Source organism: Capricornis sumatraensis, chromosome 13 (assembly GCF_032405125.1).
Source record: "Capricornis sumatraensis isolate serow.1 chromosome 13, serow.2, whole genome shotgun sequence".
NCBI lineage: Eukaryota > Metazoa > Chordata > Mammalia > Artiodactyla > Bovidae > Capricornis > Capricornis sumatraensis.
This window is the reverse complement of record NC_091081.1, coordinates 30,696,529-30,709,232: the sequence shown is the minus strand read 5'-3', so window position 1 is coordinate 30,709,232 and position 12,704 is coordinate 30,696,529. Positions and strand designations below refer to the sequence as shown.

Below are 12,704 nucleotides of genomic sequence, written 5' to 3'. Positions count from 1 at the left end.
CCTGGCCAGGCACCACAGTAACTATTTGCATGAGTTGTTTTAGGACAGGCGGTCCCAGTAAGGAACACAGAAGGAATAAGCCACCACCAACCAGAAGACTTTGGGAAAGGTCGAAAGGAGACACTACCTCCCATAATCCTTCTTGCTGGCATCCTCTTGGCTGAACAATGTATGCACCTCTAGGAAGGGCTCTGAGTCAGAATGATTGGTCAAAGACAACATGGAAAATAACCCTATCACCATAAAACCTGAGACTGCAAGCCATGTGGCAGAGCAGTTCTCCTGGGTTCCCTTACCCTACTGCTCTCTGCCCAGGTGCCCCTTTCCAATAAAATCTTTGGTTTGTCAGTATGTGTGTCTCCTTGGACAATTCATTTCCAAGTGTTAGACAAGGGCCCACTCTTGGGCCCTGGAAGGGGTCCCCCTTCCTGCAACAAATTCATATAATATATGAAGTTTTATCACTTCCGCACCAGATATAATTTGTAACTGCCTTTGCTTACTGCACAAATGCAACCAAGCAGGTTATAAATTCTGGGGAGTATGTGCATTTTTCTGGAGACAACATTTATAACTCTCAAAGATGTTCAAAAGGGTTGGTGATTCCAGAAAACTCAAGGCTCACAGTATTTTTAAAAGCTGTCTTCCCAGAAATAAACCCACACACTAAAGGCAAATTAATCTATGACAAAGGAGCTAAGAATACACAGTGGAGAAAAGAGAGTCTCTTCCATAAGTGTGCTATGAAAACTGGACAGCTACATGAAAAAGAACGCAATTAGAACATTCTCTTATACCATATGCAGTAATACTCAAAATGGATTAAATCCTAAATGTAAGACTGGATACCATAAAATTCCTAGAGGAAAACACAGGCAGAACACTGTTTGACATATTTCACAGCAATTTTTTTTGGATCCTTCTTCCAAAACAAAGGAAATAAAAAGCAAAAATAAATGAATGGGACCTAATTAAACTGAAAAGCTTTTGCACAAATGGTACTGTTAAATGGAAGAAAAATTTTACAAATGATCTAACTAAGAAGGGGTTAATATCCAACATATATAAACAGTTCATTCAACTTGACATCAAAAATACAAACAACCTGATTTTAAAATGGAGCAAAAATAGACATTTTTACAAAGAAGAAATGTAGATTGCCAGCAAGCACATGAAAATATGCGCAACATTGCTAATCACCAGAGAAATGCAAATTAAAACGACAATGAGATACCATCAGAGACATGTCAGAATGGCCATCATCAGAAAGAACACAAATAACAAACGGTGAGGACTGGAGGACGGGAAATCCTTGTACACAGCTGGTGGGGATGTAAACTGATGCAGCCACTGTGGAAAACAGTATGGCAGGTTCTCAAAAAAACTAAAAATAGAACCACCATGTGCCCCAGCAATTCTGCTCCTGGGTATATATTTAAACAAAACAAAACACTAATTCAGCAGAAGAATGGGTAAAGAAGATGTGATGCAAGGACAATGGAAAACTACTCAGCTGCAAAAAAGAATGAAAATTTGCCATTTACCACAACATGGATGATTTGGAGGGCATTATGCTAAGTGAAATAAGTCAGAGGAAGGCAAATACTGTATATCACTTATATGTGGAATCTAAAAAATACTTATCAAAAAAAGAAACAAAACTCTCTTCAACCACGTGGAATCAATCACCCGGAGGTGGCTTCCGGTTCAGCTCACAGCTAATCGGTCCTCCAGGCCGCCCACACTCCCCACGCAGTCCTCCTAGACACGGCTTGCAGCAGAGGTCGCTGCGTCGCCATCACCGCGCCCCTGCGCCTCGCCCAGCCCGCTCTCAACGCGCCGGCGCCGACGGAAGGGGCGGGGCAAAGACAGGGCGGGGGCTGGAGGCGGGCGGTCGGCAAGGCGGCTGGGAGGGGGGCGGGGAGGGAGGAGCAGCGCTCACGTACAGGTAACTGCGCCCCTGCCGGGCCAGCGGTGACCCAAGCCCGTGCCCCACTCTGTTGCTTCATCGCGCGCACGTGGGAAGTACAGGAGCGGCGAGCTCCTCTCCCTTGGCTGCGCTCCCGCCAGGGCTCCGCGTGAGTGTCTCGCGTCCTGCCCCGGCCCGGCCAGCTCGGGACGCCCCGTGGACCCGGGGGGCCAAAGCTGTCCGCTCCTGGGTCTGGCTGCTCCTGCTGGCTGCAGACGCAGACTGCAAGCTCGAGGACTCTGGTGTCCAGTTTCCCTTGACCTTGAGAACCTGCGAAGGTGCGCAGCCCGAAGGGGTAGGGAGGGAGCGAGGGGAACGTGACCTTGTCTCAGCAGTTTGTCAGCCTCTGAGCCAAGAGATTTTTAGTTGCAATTGACCTAAAAGCAGTTCAATCAGGTTCTCCATTCGGAGTAGTTAACAGGCTCAGGAACATGGAGCGATTCCAAGTGTCCCGCGGGTTCAGGACAGCGTCGCCTCTGCATTCCAGTCGTTGCTTTTCTTACAGACTTTGGTTAGTTCACAGATTTTATATCTCGCCTGAAGATCTCAGTCAAAACCACTTTCAGGCTTCCTGCCGCGATCATCCCTTTATGTCCACGCTGTCCCAAAGAAATCTTTTAAAAAGCAATACTGCCGGATACTTCCCTACCTAAGATCTTTCTATAACTCTCACGCTCTCTGGATAAGTCCACGCTTTGATATGGAAGGCTCCTGGAGATCTAACCTCTTATCCTTCAACCCAATCTCATCTTTGCTCTTCATTCTAATGCATAGATTCTTTTGCTATGCTTTCACTTCACAGTATTTAATCAAGCACTTACCACGTGCCAGGCACTATTCTGGGCACTTGGGCTTGAGCAGAGGAAAAAAGCACCAGTAACAGGTTATATTCTACTAGCAGAGTCATTGGCACCCCACTCCAGTACTCTTGCCTGGAAAATCCCATGGATGGAGGAGCCTGGTGGGCTGCAGTCCATGGGGTCGCTAAGAGTTGGACACACTGAGCGACTTCACTTTCACTTCACTTTCATGCATTGGAGAAGGAAATGGCAACCCACTCCAGTGTTCTTGCCTGGAGAATCCCAGGGACTGGGGAGCCTGGTGGGCTGCTGTCTCTGGGCTTGCACAGAGTCGGACATGACTGAAGCAACTTAGCAGCAGCAGCAGTGGCAGAGTCATTAAAAAAAAACAAAAACAAACAGAAAACCAGTAAATTATATAACATGATAGCAGATAATGCTATGATGGAAGAAAGTAGAACAGGGGAGATTGGGAGGACAAGATACCTGTTAAATGGAGTTGGAATGAGTAGACTTCACTGAGTTAAAAATGAGTTATCCCTACAGATAACCTGGACTAAGGGTGTAGTAGGGCACCTGGAACAAAGGAGTCTACCCAGAAGTTTGTCTGTTGTGTACTAGTATCTTCAGGAAGGAGCTGAGTAAGCAAGGGTGAGAGAGGCGGGAGATGAGGTCAGAGAGGAAATGGAGGGGCCAGATCACACAGGGCCTATAGGGCAAGGGAGGGAGTTTGTTTTTCAGTGCTTTTGTAGGATTGTGAGGGAAGGAGAGACATGATACAAATTCCTTTTTAAAAGAGTCAATCTGACTGACTGCTGTATGGAGAACAGACTGTGATGGAGCCTTGGTAGTCACTCTGATGATAGATGGAGGCCTGAATCTGTGGTAACAGTGGTAATGGTGAAAGGGAAACCAAACGTTTTGGAGATAAGCCAACATGATTTCCTGACATAATGGATTTGAGTAGGGGGGAAAGAGTCAAGAGTGACTGGAAGCTTTCCTTCTCAGGAACTAGAAGGGTGGAGTTACTATTAACGGAGATGGGGATGGCTGCAGCTAGAGCAGATTTGGGGTTGGAGATATATCAGAGTTTGTTTCAGGGCCGATTAAGAATGAAGTCCCTGTTATGCATCCAAATGGATATGTCGAATAGGCAGTCAGATACTATGTCAGGATCCCCAAGACCACCTCTAGGTTCACTGATTTCACTGGGAAGACTCAACAGGACTCAGCTATGGGTCATGGCTATGATTTACAACAGCAAAATGATACAACATGCAAGGTTCAAGATGCCTGGGACAAAGTCTAGAAGAAACGGGGTGCAGTCTTCCAAGAGGCCTCTCGCAGTGGCGCATACAGGACATGGGGTGTGACAGCACCTCAGTGCCTCAGGGAACAATTACCTAGTTAGTGGGTCTCAGGCCCTTTCTTTCTCTGCTAGCTAATGAATCCATTAGCAAGAAGATGTGAAAGGGGGTAGAATGCAGATCTGTACAATTTGCTCATTCCTAGCTCTAATTTGCTGCAGTTGGAGGCTGAAAGTTTAGAGACACTCTGGGTTTTATAAAGTGATGATCTGGTATCCTTGGCAAAGTCCATTATTGTAAGCTTGTAATGTATGTCAGTAGACAGTGTTTCTTGTTCTGAGATTTTTTTTTTTTCCTAAAATAAATCATTAAGGGCGTTCCCTGGTGGCCTAGTGGTTAGGATTCTGGACTCTTCACTGCTGGGGTGGGCGGGGCAGGGGGGTGAAGCACTGAGCAGTCAGTACCCAAGCTAATTTGGGGGAGTGAGAAGAGTGGAACCTGTTTTCACATGTATTAGCATCCAGTTTGACCTTCATGACCGTCCTATGAGGTCAGTACATTAAGTAAGCCGGAAGACTCACCAGGTACAGTGTGCATGGCCTTGGTTCATGTGGACCAACACGGCCTTTTGTAGGAGGGAACATGGTACAGTATCAGCTGTAACGTGTTCACAGTGTGTATGGTTTATGTAGTAAGAATGCCAAGATACCACACTTGTGAACTAAAACCGAATTGTCTGTTTCAGGTAGTATGTGCCATGGCTATGACTAGTATCAGACTGCCCGGCAGCGTTTTAAGAAAGCCAGATGCCTGGATTGGACTCTGCAGAGCACTGCGAGGGACACCTTCACATAAAGGCTGTGCTTCCTGGAATCGATACTTGTATTTGTCTAGTGCCAAGTTAAATGCATCAAATTATAAAACACTCTGCCATAACATTTTCTCACTGAGACTCCCAGGGCTTCTAATATCTCCAGAATATATTTTTCCATTTTCCGTAAGACTCAAAAGTAATATAAGCTCTAAAAAATCCACTAAAAAGGCTTTTCTACAAAAAGTGGAAGATGAAGGGGACTCTGATGAAGAGAAGGACCATAATGAGATGAGTGAGCTGGAAGAGGAGCCCGAGGACAACCCCAGTGAGGTCAAAGACTATAAAGACCTGGACAAAGTAGTACAGTCTTTCCGGTATGACGTTATCCTGAAGACGGGCCTAGATATCGGAAGGAAGTAAGTGTGTGCGTTTTCATACAAAATCACTTGTCTTGGTTGTTTTAAAGCAGCATTACCAATCACATGGCTCATATTACAGTGAAGGGTAACCACAGATGTGAAAGAAGCTTACAGGAACCTGGTCCAATTATTTCATCCTATAAGTGAAAAAATGAATTCCCAAAGAAGTCAAATGACTGCCTGCAAATCCCATGTGCTGTATTTCCTTGACTCTAAGACCTAATCAACTGTAAGATGAACCACTGATGTAAAAGCAGCTTCTTGAGGAAAAAAGGAATCACCATGTTAGATGTATATAGCAAGCACAGAATTCATCTGGGTTTCACAAATGCTACGTGAAACGGTATATCTTAGAAGCAGCATAATGTGGTGGTTAAAACTGCAGGCTTTGTATCCAGACTACTGAGGCTTTAATCCTGGCTCTCTGTGACCTTGGACAAGTTACTTAATATCTCTGTGCAGTTCCCTCATCTGTAAAATAAGGGTAATAGAACTGGCTTTAGAAGGTGGTGGCTAGGATTAAGTCAGTCAGTCTATCTTTCTATAGCATTTACAACAATGTGTGGCACATGGGTTCTCAATTTTTGTTAGCTATGATGATGAAAATACTATGTGTTCATATATATAGTGTATGGAGATATTAAGCATAACCTTCAAGGTTTCTTTAATCTCATTGTTTCTTTGCTAGACCTGTTATATAATAGTGATCTTCACTGTTCATTCATTCCTTTAGCAATCATTGTGTGCATACTGCATGCAAAGTAAGAACTGCCCTATGAATAAGAAATTAAGATTCCTTTGTCTAATTTGTACCTTTATGTCCTAATTTAATGGCATAGTTTGATTTTTTAATCCACGAAACTTAAAGACTCATAAAGATGACTCTGAGCCCACAGGCACCCTCATCAGGACTTGAATGTTCTCTAAAATCTGGCAGGCTCATTAAGGGCCTCCCTGTCTCTCACAGTAGTAGCTAGTACTGTTATTAGGGAAACCCCCAACATCAATCACCAGGAGTCTGTATCTGCCTTGGTCTAGTCGCCCCACTGATTAAATTCAGAGAGATCAGCAGTGGCTGGATTGGCATTTCCCCAGCCTCAGTACAGATCAGCAGAGGGTTTCTTAACAGCCTCACCACAGGTGTGGTAACTGGTTTTTCTCAGAGCACGTGAGGGGAAGGTAGCACCCACTCATTCTGACTGTCGTGGGTCACAGGAGCTATCACCCATGTGAAGTCCCCGCAGAGCACTGCTTACCTGCCCTCTCGCTCTAGCAGATCTTTGCAGCAGCCGCATCTACTCAGCAGTGCCCTTTGGTCTCCCTGTTTAGATTCCTATGGGAGCAGTTGACTTTCACTTTCCCAATGCCCAGAATGGAGATTTTGTGGGGAGGCCGGTCACTGTCAGAAAAAGGATTATTAATAGCCAGTATTTTTCTCAAATTTATATAATTGTTTTGAATATATTTCTATTTTAAAGCACTTTGACTTTTTTTTTTTTAAGCAAAGTGGAAGATGCATTCTACAAAGGTGAACTCAGGCTGAATGGGGAAAAACTATGGAAGAAAAGCAGAACGGTAAGATACTATGACAACCAAATATTTTTGTGTGTTGTTCTGTACTCAGTTAACGCCTTCCCCAGTCTCCCCTGGGGCTCCTTCCTTCGGGCATCAGTGGCTCCTCAGGTATGTCTGTCTTACCACCTCTGAGGTCTCCCTCAGGCCTAGCCACACAGCTTCAGTCACACAGACCACTTGCTGTTTGTAGCCATAATGACTTTGAGATGAAGCTTCCTCTTTTTCTTTAAAATTTTAAGACAAGTCACTATCAGAACTGGAAAAAATCTATTAATTAAACTTCTTAAGTTATTAATGTTAGCCCCTATGAAATCATAATAATCAGGCCAAAAAGAAAAGTTTGATCCATGTAGAGGTTTCTTTGGCCTGCTGTAACCTGAGCAGATGTGCAATTCTGTTCAGCTCAGCAGAAGTTACACTGCTCTGTGTGCAGAGCAGCCATCAAAAAGTTTCCGTATTTCCTGATAGCTCTGTTGATACTGTTGTTTTGTGACAGAATTATTCATAAGTGTTACAAGAAAATGAATTTCTAGTATCTGGTGTTATAATAAATGATACATATATTCTTATAAAAATGTATTTTTGTAAGAATAAGTTACATACATCTAGAATTAAAATATTAATACTAGTAGTATTTATCTTTGGAGAGGGCAATGGCCACCCACTCCAGGACTCTTGCCTGGAAAACCCCATGGACAGAGGGGCCTTGTAGGCTGCAGTCCATGGGGTCGCTAGGAGTCGGACATGACTGAGCAACTTCACTTTCACTTTTCACTTTCATGCATTGGAGAAGGAAATGGCAACCCACTCCAGTGTTCTTGCCTGGAGAATCCCAGGGACAGGGAAGCCTGGTGGGCTGCCGTCTATGGGGTTGCACAGAGTCAGACATGACTGAAGCGACTTAGCAGCAGCAGCAGTATTTATCTTTGAGTGGGCATTGTGAGTTATTTGTTCATGTGTTTTATTTTCTGAATTTTTTATGAGTATGTTTCACTTTCATAATTGGGAAAAATAATAATGATAGTAAAAGTTAACAAGACAGTTTAAAAAAGTATATGGCAGAGACCCTTAAAAACTGTGGCAGACACTGACCCTTGAGGCATTGGCAGACAGAGTCTAACTCCTAGTCAGTGTCCAGGGAATAAATGTTCCAGCGGAGTTAGACACACTTTTGAAGGTTTTCATTTTAGCTTCTCTCGTATTTCAAAGCAACTCTGGGATCAGAGAACGTGAGCTGCATCCCGTTCCCCTGGAACGTGGGAGGGTGTGAGCCATCCGCTGTGGACCTAGGTGAGCACGGAGGCTGTCTTCAGAGGCCCTGCCTGTGCTCAGCATGGTTCTTGCAGCTGGGTGGACTGAAGAGGGGATCCCCAGTGCTTGTCTTGGCCACCAAGTCTCAAGGCCCCTGTCCCTCTGAAGGCACCCGCCCTGGCAGGTTCAGACTGCGGGTGTCAGCCCTTGCTCTGTGAGCTGCAGGAAGTCAGGCACTCCAGACAGGCATCTGGACATCAAGTCCTTCTTGTCCCTTAATTGCTTTTTCCTGTGTAGCCCAGCCCCCTCTCGCCAGCCGCAGTGTTCCAAACACAAGACCTGTTCTTGGTGCAGGATGCCTCTGCCAGGGCCTCATTTGCAGATACCACAGATCTATTTTTTCTCCCTCTGCTTTGAGATATTGTTAACTACAGTCTAATTGCTGCTTCTTCATTCTGCCTTGGGTGTTCTATTGTCTTGGCTGCCTTCCAGATTTCTCCTGAGGGTCAGCAAAGGAAGGGCCCAGCATTAACACACGGCTGCCTTGTTTCTAGGAGGCCTGGTAGCCATAGTAACTGCAGCTAAGGGGAGATTGGAAATGTAGATACTTGGAACAGCCCCTAATCCCAGCCAGTTTTGCTTTGTGTCTACTGTGCTGTCTCCCACAGTTGAAGGGAATGAAGAACACCTCCCCTTCCGTGGCCTGCTCCGTGGGGCTTGTGCCCAGCTGCTAAGGATACATACGGGTTGATTTTTCTCTGTATATCCTTTTATGCCTTTTACATCTTGTATCATATGAATTAATGTATTCCTTTATTTAAAAAGAAATTTTAATGACACAGAGTTATGCCAAAAAAGGTAAAGCAGAGTTTCCAAGCCTTGTATTTCTGAACATTGATAGGTTGGCCACATGGTCATGTTTTAAAAATTGAACCCAGCAGAACTTCAGGAGAACTGACTCCCCCCTGCCCCTGCATCTGGCCCAGATGATGCCCTCATACCCACAAAGAGAAGCAGTCATCATGCCTCGCTGTGGTGTTAGTCTCTCTGCTTCTCAGCCCAGAGGAGAGAAAGTTAATGGTTTAAAATCAGCCCTTTGAGTTTTGGGCTTCCTGAATCCACCTGCAATGCAGGAGACCCCAGTTTGATTCCTGGGTTGGGTATTCTTGGGCTTCCCTTGTGGCTCAGCTGGTAAAGAATCCACCTGCAATGCAGGAGACCTGGGTTCAATCCCTGCGTTGGGAAGATCCCCTGGAGAAGGGAAAGGCTACCCACTCCAGTATTCTTGCCTGGAGAATTCCATGGACTGTATAGTGCGAAGAGTTTGACATGACTGAGTGACTTTCACTTCACTTGTGAGTTTTATATCCAGCTGCCAGGATTGACCAGTATGGCGTCGCAGTGAGCAGGTGTGCATTCCCAGACTGTTGACTGAGTATTGGGCCTATGGATGTCTTGAATGGGTTGCTTGCCTTAGTGAAGTACAGATATTCCAACAGCATGAAGTTAGGACTGCCTTAGGGAGTATTCATTGGAAAATGCAGTAAAAAGCATTTGGCACGATGGCTTCTTAAACAGAAGCCCCCAAGCAACCTTTTAAACGGGTACCTATGCCCACTTAAGAGTCCGTGGCCCACACATGAGGGTCCCTCTCTGTCTTCCTGCCCTGCCTCTTCAACCCTGTGCCCATCCCTGGCTTGGAAGCGGTGGTGAGTGGTCTGAGATGGCCTCTGGTCACCCTGGAGTGTGTTGTAGTAGAAGCCACATATCCCACCTGGGTCAGTTTAGCCCCTTCCTGAGTTGCTGGGCAGATCCCCTGGGATACTCAGCTGCCAGGACCCGGTGTCTGTCTTGGGCTGTTTGCACCCTGGCAGCACTAATGTGACTGCCCCCCAGGGCATGTCCTGCACTCGCTCAAGCCAGAGCTCCTATCTGGATAAAAATGGGCTTGATCTCAGCCCTTTTAACCCAGGTCAGCATCCTCTTTTCTGGGACATTCCATCCTTGTTCGTGGAGTCCTATCTCTTCCTGATGATGTGTCGGCCCTGGGGCTAGCCAGTGCTGGAAAGCAGTTTCTTTACTTCCATTTCTTTAAGAGATACAGCTGTTGTTGCACTGTGATGAATTTCTAACAAATTATGCCCTATATGCAATGATGTAGCTTATCTGGGTTGAAATCAATGAATGTGTTATACTGAAAATTGTCTTCCCAGTGCCTGTAGTAATTACTGTGCTCATACTCTCTAAGATTATGTCCCGCTTCCTTTGTTTTTTGCCATTGTTACCAAAATAAATGCTTCCATTCAAGTGTTTCCTAAAGTCATGCAATAGGGATGAAAACCAGAGCCACACAGGACCCATCCTCAAGCAGCTAGCTGTCTCAGCTTGAAGGAGGGACACTGATCCATGTTGAGCCACATGGGTTTGAGGCACCTTCCCAGAGAAGGGAGGCCCTTTCACCTGGAGGCACTAAGATAAGTGACTGTTTCAAAGGAGCACCTGCCCCCAGGGAGTGGTTTTCTGGGGAAAACTCGAAGTAGAGATGGTTGCATTGGCCTGCATTTCTCAAAATGACAGCTCTGTTTTCTTTTTAATTTTCAGGTGAAAGTGGGAGATACGTTGGATCTTCTTATTGGAGAGGATAAAGAAGCAGAAACAGAGACAGTGATGAGGATTATCCTGAAAAAAGTGCTGGAGGAGAAGACCAGCAATGAGAAGTACAGAGTGGTGTTACGACGGTGGAAAAAGTTACAGTTGCCTAAAAAGAGCATGCTCAAATAAATGGATTGCTTTTCAGTGACAAAGATGCTTTCTAGTGGTGCAGGAAGGGGCCAGGTTCAAAAGAAGATGTTTTTATTAAAATAAAGTTCTCCCACCATTTGTAGAAGATGCTGAGCAGTTTTGTGCAAATCAGGATCCGCATTGTGGCTCTTGAAGATGCTTCCCTTGGACTGGATTTCCCTCTCAGGCTTGATTTATTCGCTTTTTGACCTCATGAGCAAGAGTGAGATTTGTAATGAATGAACTGAACTCAAAGACGGTTTACATGGTCAGCCCACCGTTTCCCAGGTTAAAAGCCTCGGGAGACAGAGTAAAATAAACTGACCTCTTTCTTAGTGTCTTTATTTCAGTTTTTCCCCATCGACCAGCTTCCCTGGGTTCAGGCTTAAGGCAAAACCAAGCTGAGTCCAGATCGCCTTCCTCTCCTTAGGGCAGCAGCACTGGACGACCCCTTTCTCCACTGACCTTTCTCAGTTACCAGCGTGTTGGCCTTAGTTCCCTTCAGTTTGTCTCCAGAGGTCTGGATAGTAAAGTTGTTCCAACTAATTCCAAATGGTATATTTCGGGCCCATTTAAAATTAACTGTTTAGGTCAAGGGTTTGACAGACGAAGGCAGCCACAAGCCTTTTGTCTGACACACAAGCACGGTTTATACATTTTTAGAGTTGTTTTTTTTTTAAAAAAGAGAGGGAAACATATAGAGACCTTATGTAGCCCACAAAGCCTAAAATATTTACATTGACTCCTTACAGAAAGAATGTAATGACCCTTTCTGGTTTAAGCTGATGGTGTACTTTTCAGCTGAAAGTAGGAAATACACAGATTTTTGTATCAATGAAGAGAATAAAGCATCAGAGGCCAATTATTTTAATTGTCAAGACAGTGTTGTAAAAGGGACTGAAAAAACAGAGCAGTCATAGAAAGGACACACATAATACACATCATCTAAGGGCAGCCGCAGAAATAAACTGGTTTGCAGGTTCTCAGGAGCAGTTTCCTAGCACTGGAAGGGTCGGCTCAAATAGGAGACTTGTTAGACTATGTCATGTAAAAAGACTTCGCTGGGGTCCTCTTATCTGCCCTGCAGAAATTCTTGAGAATTCAGGTTAACTGACAGGAAACTTCTATAGCCCAAAGTAGTGTGATGTTTGGGCCCGTGAGTCTGGTAGCCTTATCAGCTCAGATTTCAGAAAACTCAGGAAAAATGGATTTTTATTTGAAAGCTTAAATAAACCCCCAGGAAGAAATAATACTCTGCAGTATAACAAAAGGAATCTTCCTATTTTACCATTTGTTAGTTACGCTTTTACATCAGTAAAAATAATTAGTACAATTAATTTCAACATGAGTTAGAGTTTTAATTTAGGAGATTATAGTGATGACCATGATTCTCTTCACCTCCCTGTGCCTTTCTTCCACTCTTTCCCACCCTCTCTCCCTCTCTTCTTTTTTTTGTTGGGGGGAGGAGGGTGGAAGTGGAGTAGAAAAGGATAGCTTTATTGCTTTGCCAGACAAAGAGGGGCATAGTAGACTAATGCCCCCTAAACCAAATGTCCCAACTTGGGGAAGATAATGACAAGTTTTATAGTAAAACTGTCTCTTCTCTTGATTGCTCTTTGGAAAGTAATGGAAAGCTGAAGATCTCTTGCATGGTGAGGGGCAGCATGACCTAGTGATATGTCAGGGGTCCTGGTTTTTAGGCTCTTGCCCGTACCAAGTTGGGTTACCTTGGTCATACTCTGGCCTTAACCTCTCTTGAGCTTCAGCTTCCTCACAGGTCAGAAGGGG

General features: G+C 44.8%; 1 protein-coding gene across 1 annotated transcript; it reads left to right on the top strand.

Moving 5' to 3' along the window:
• The first annotated feature begins 1,962 nt into the window (after positions 1–1,962).
• MTRES1 (mitochondrial transcription rescue factor 1) lies at positions 1,963–11,252 on the top strand. Its single transcript, XM_068985372.1, has 4 exons — positions 1,963–2,247; positions 4,822–5,306; positions 6,812–6,884; positions 10,737–11,252. Exons 2-4 carry the CDS (start codon positions 4,834–4,836, stop codon positions 10,914–10,916), a joined length of 726 nt encoding a protein of 241 aa, XP_068841473.1. The 5' UTR covers positions 1,963–2,247; positions 4,822–4,833; the 3' UTR covers positions 10,917–11,252.
• The last annotated feature ends 1,452 nt before the right edge of the window (positions 11,253–12,704 follow it).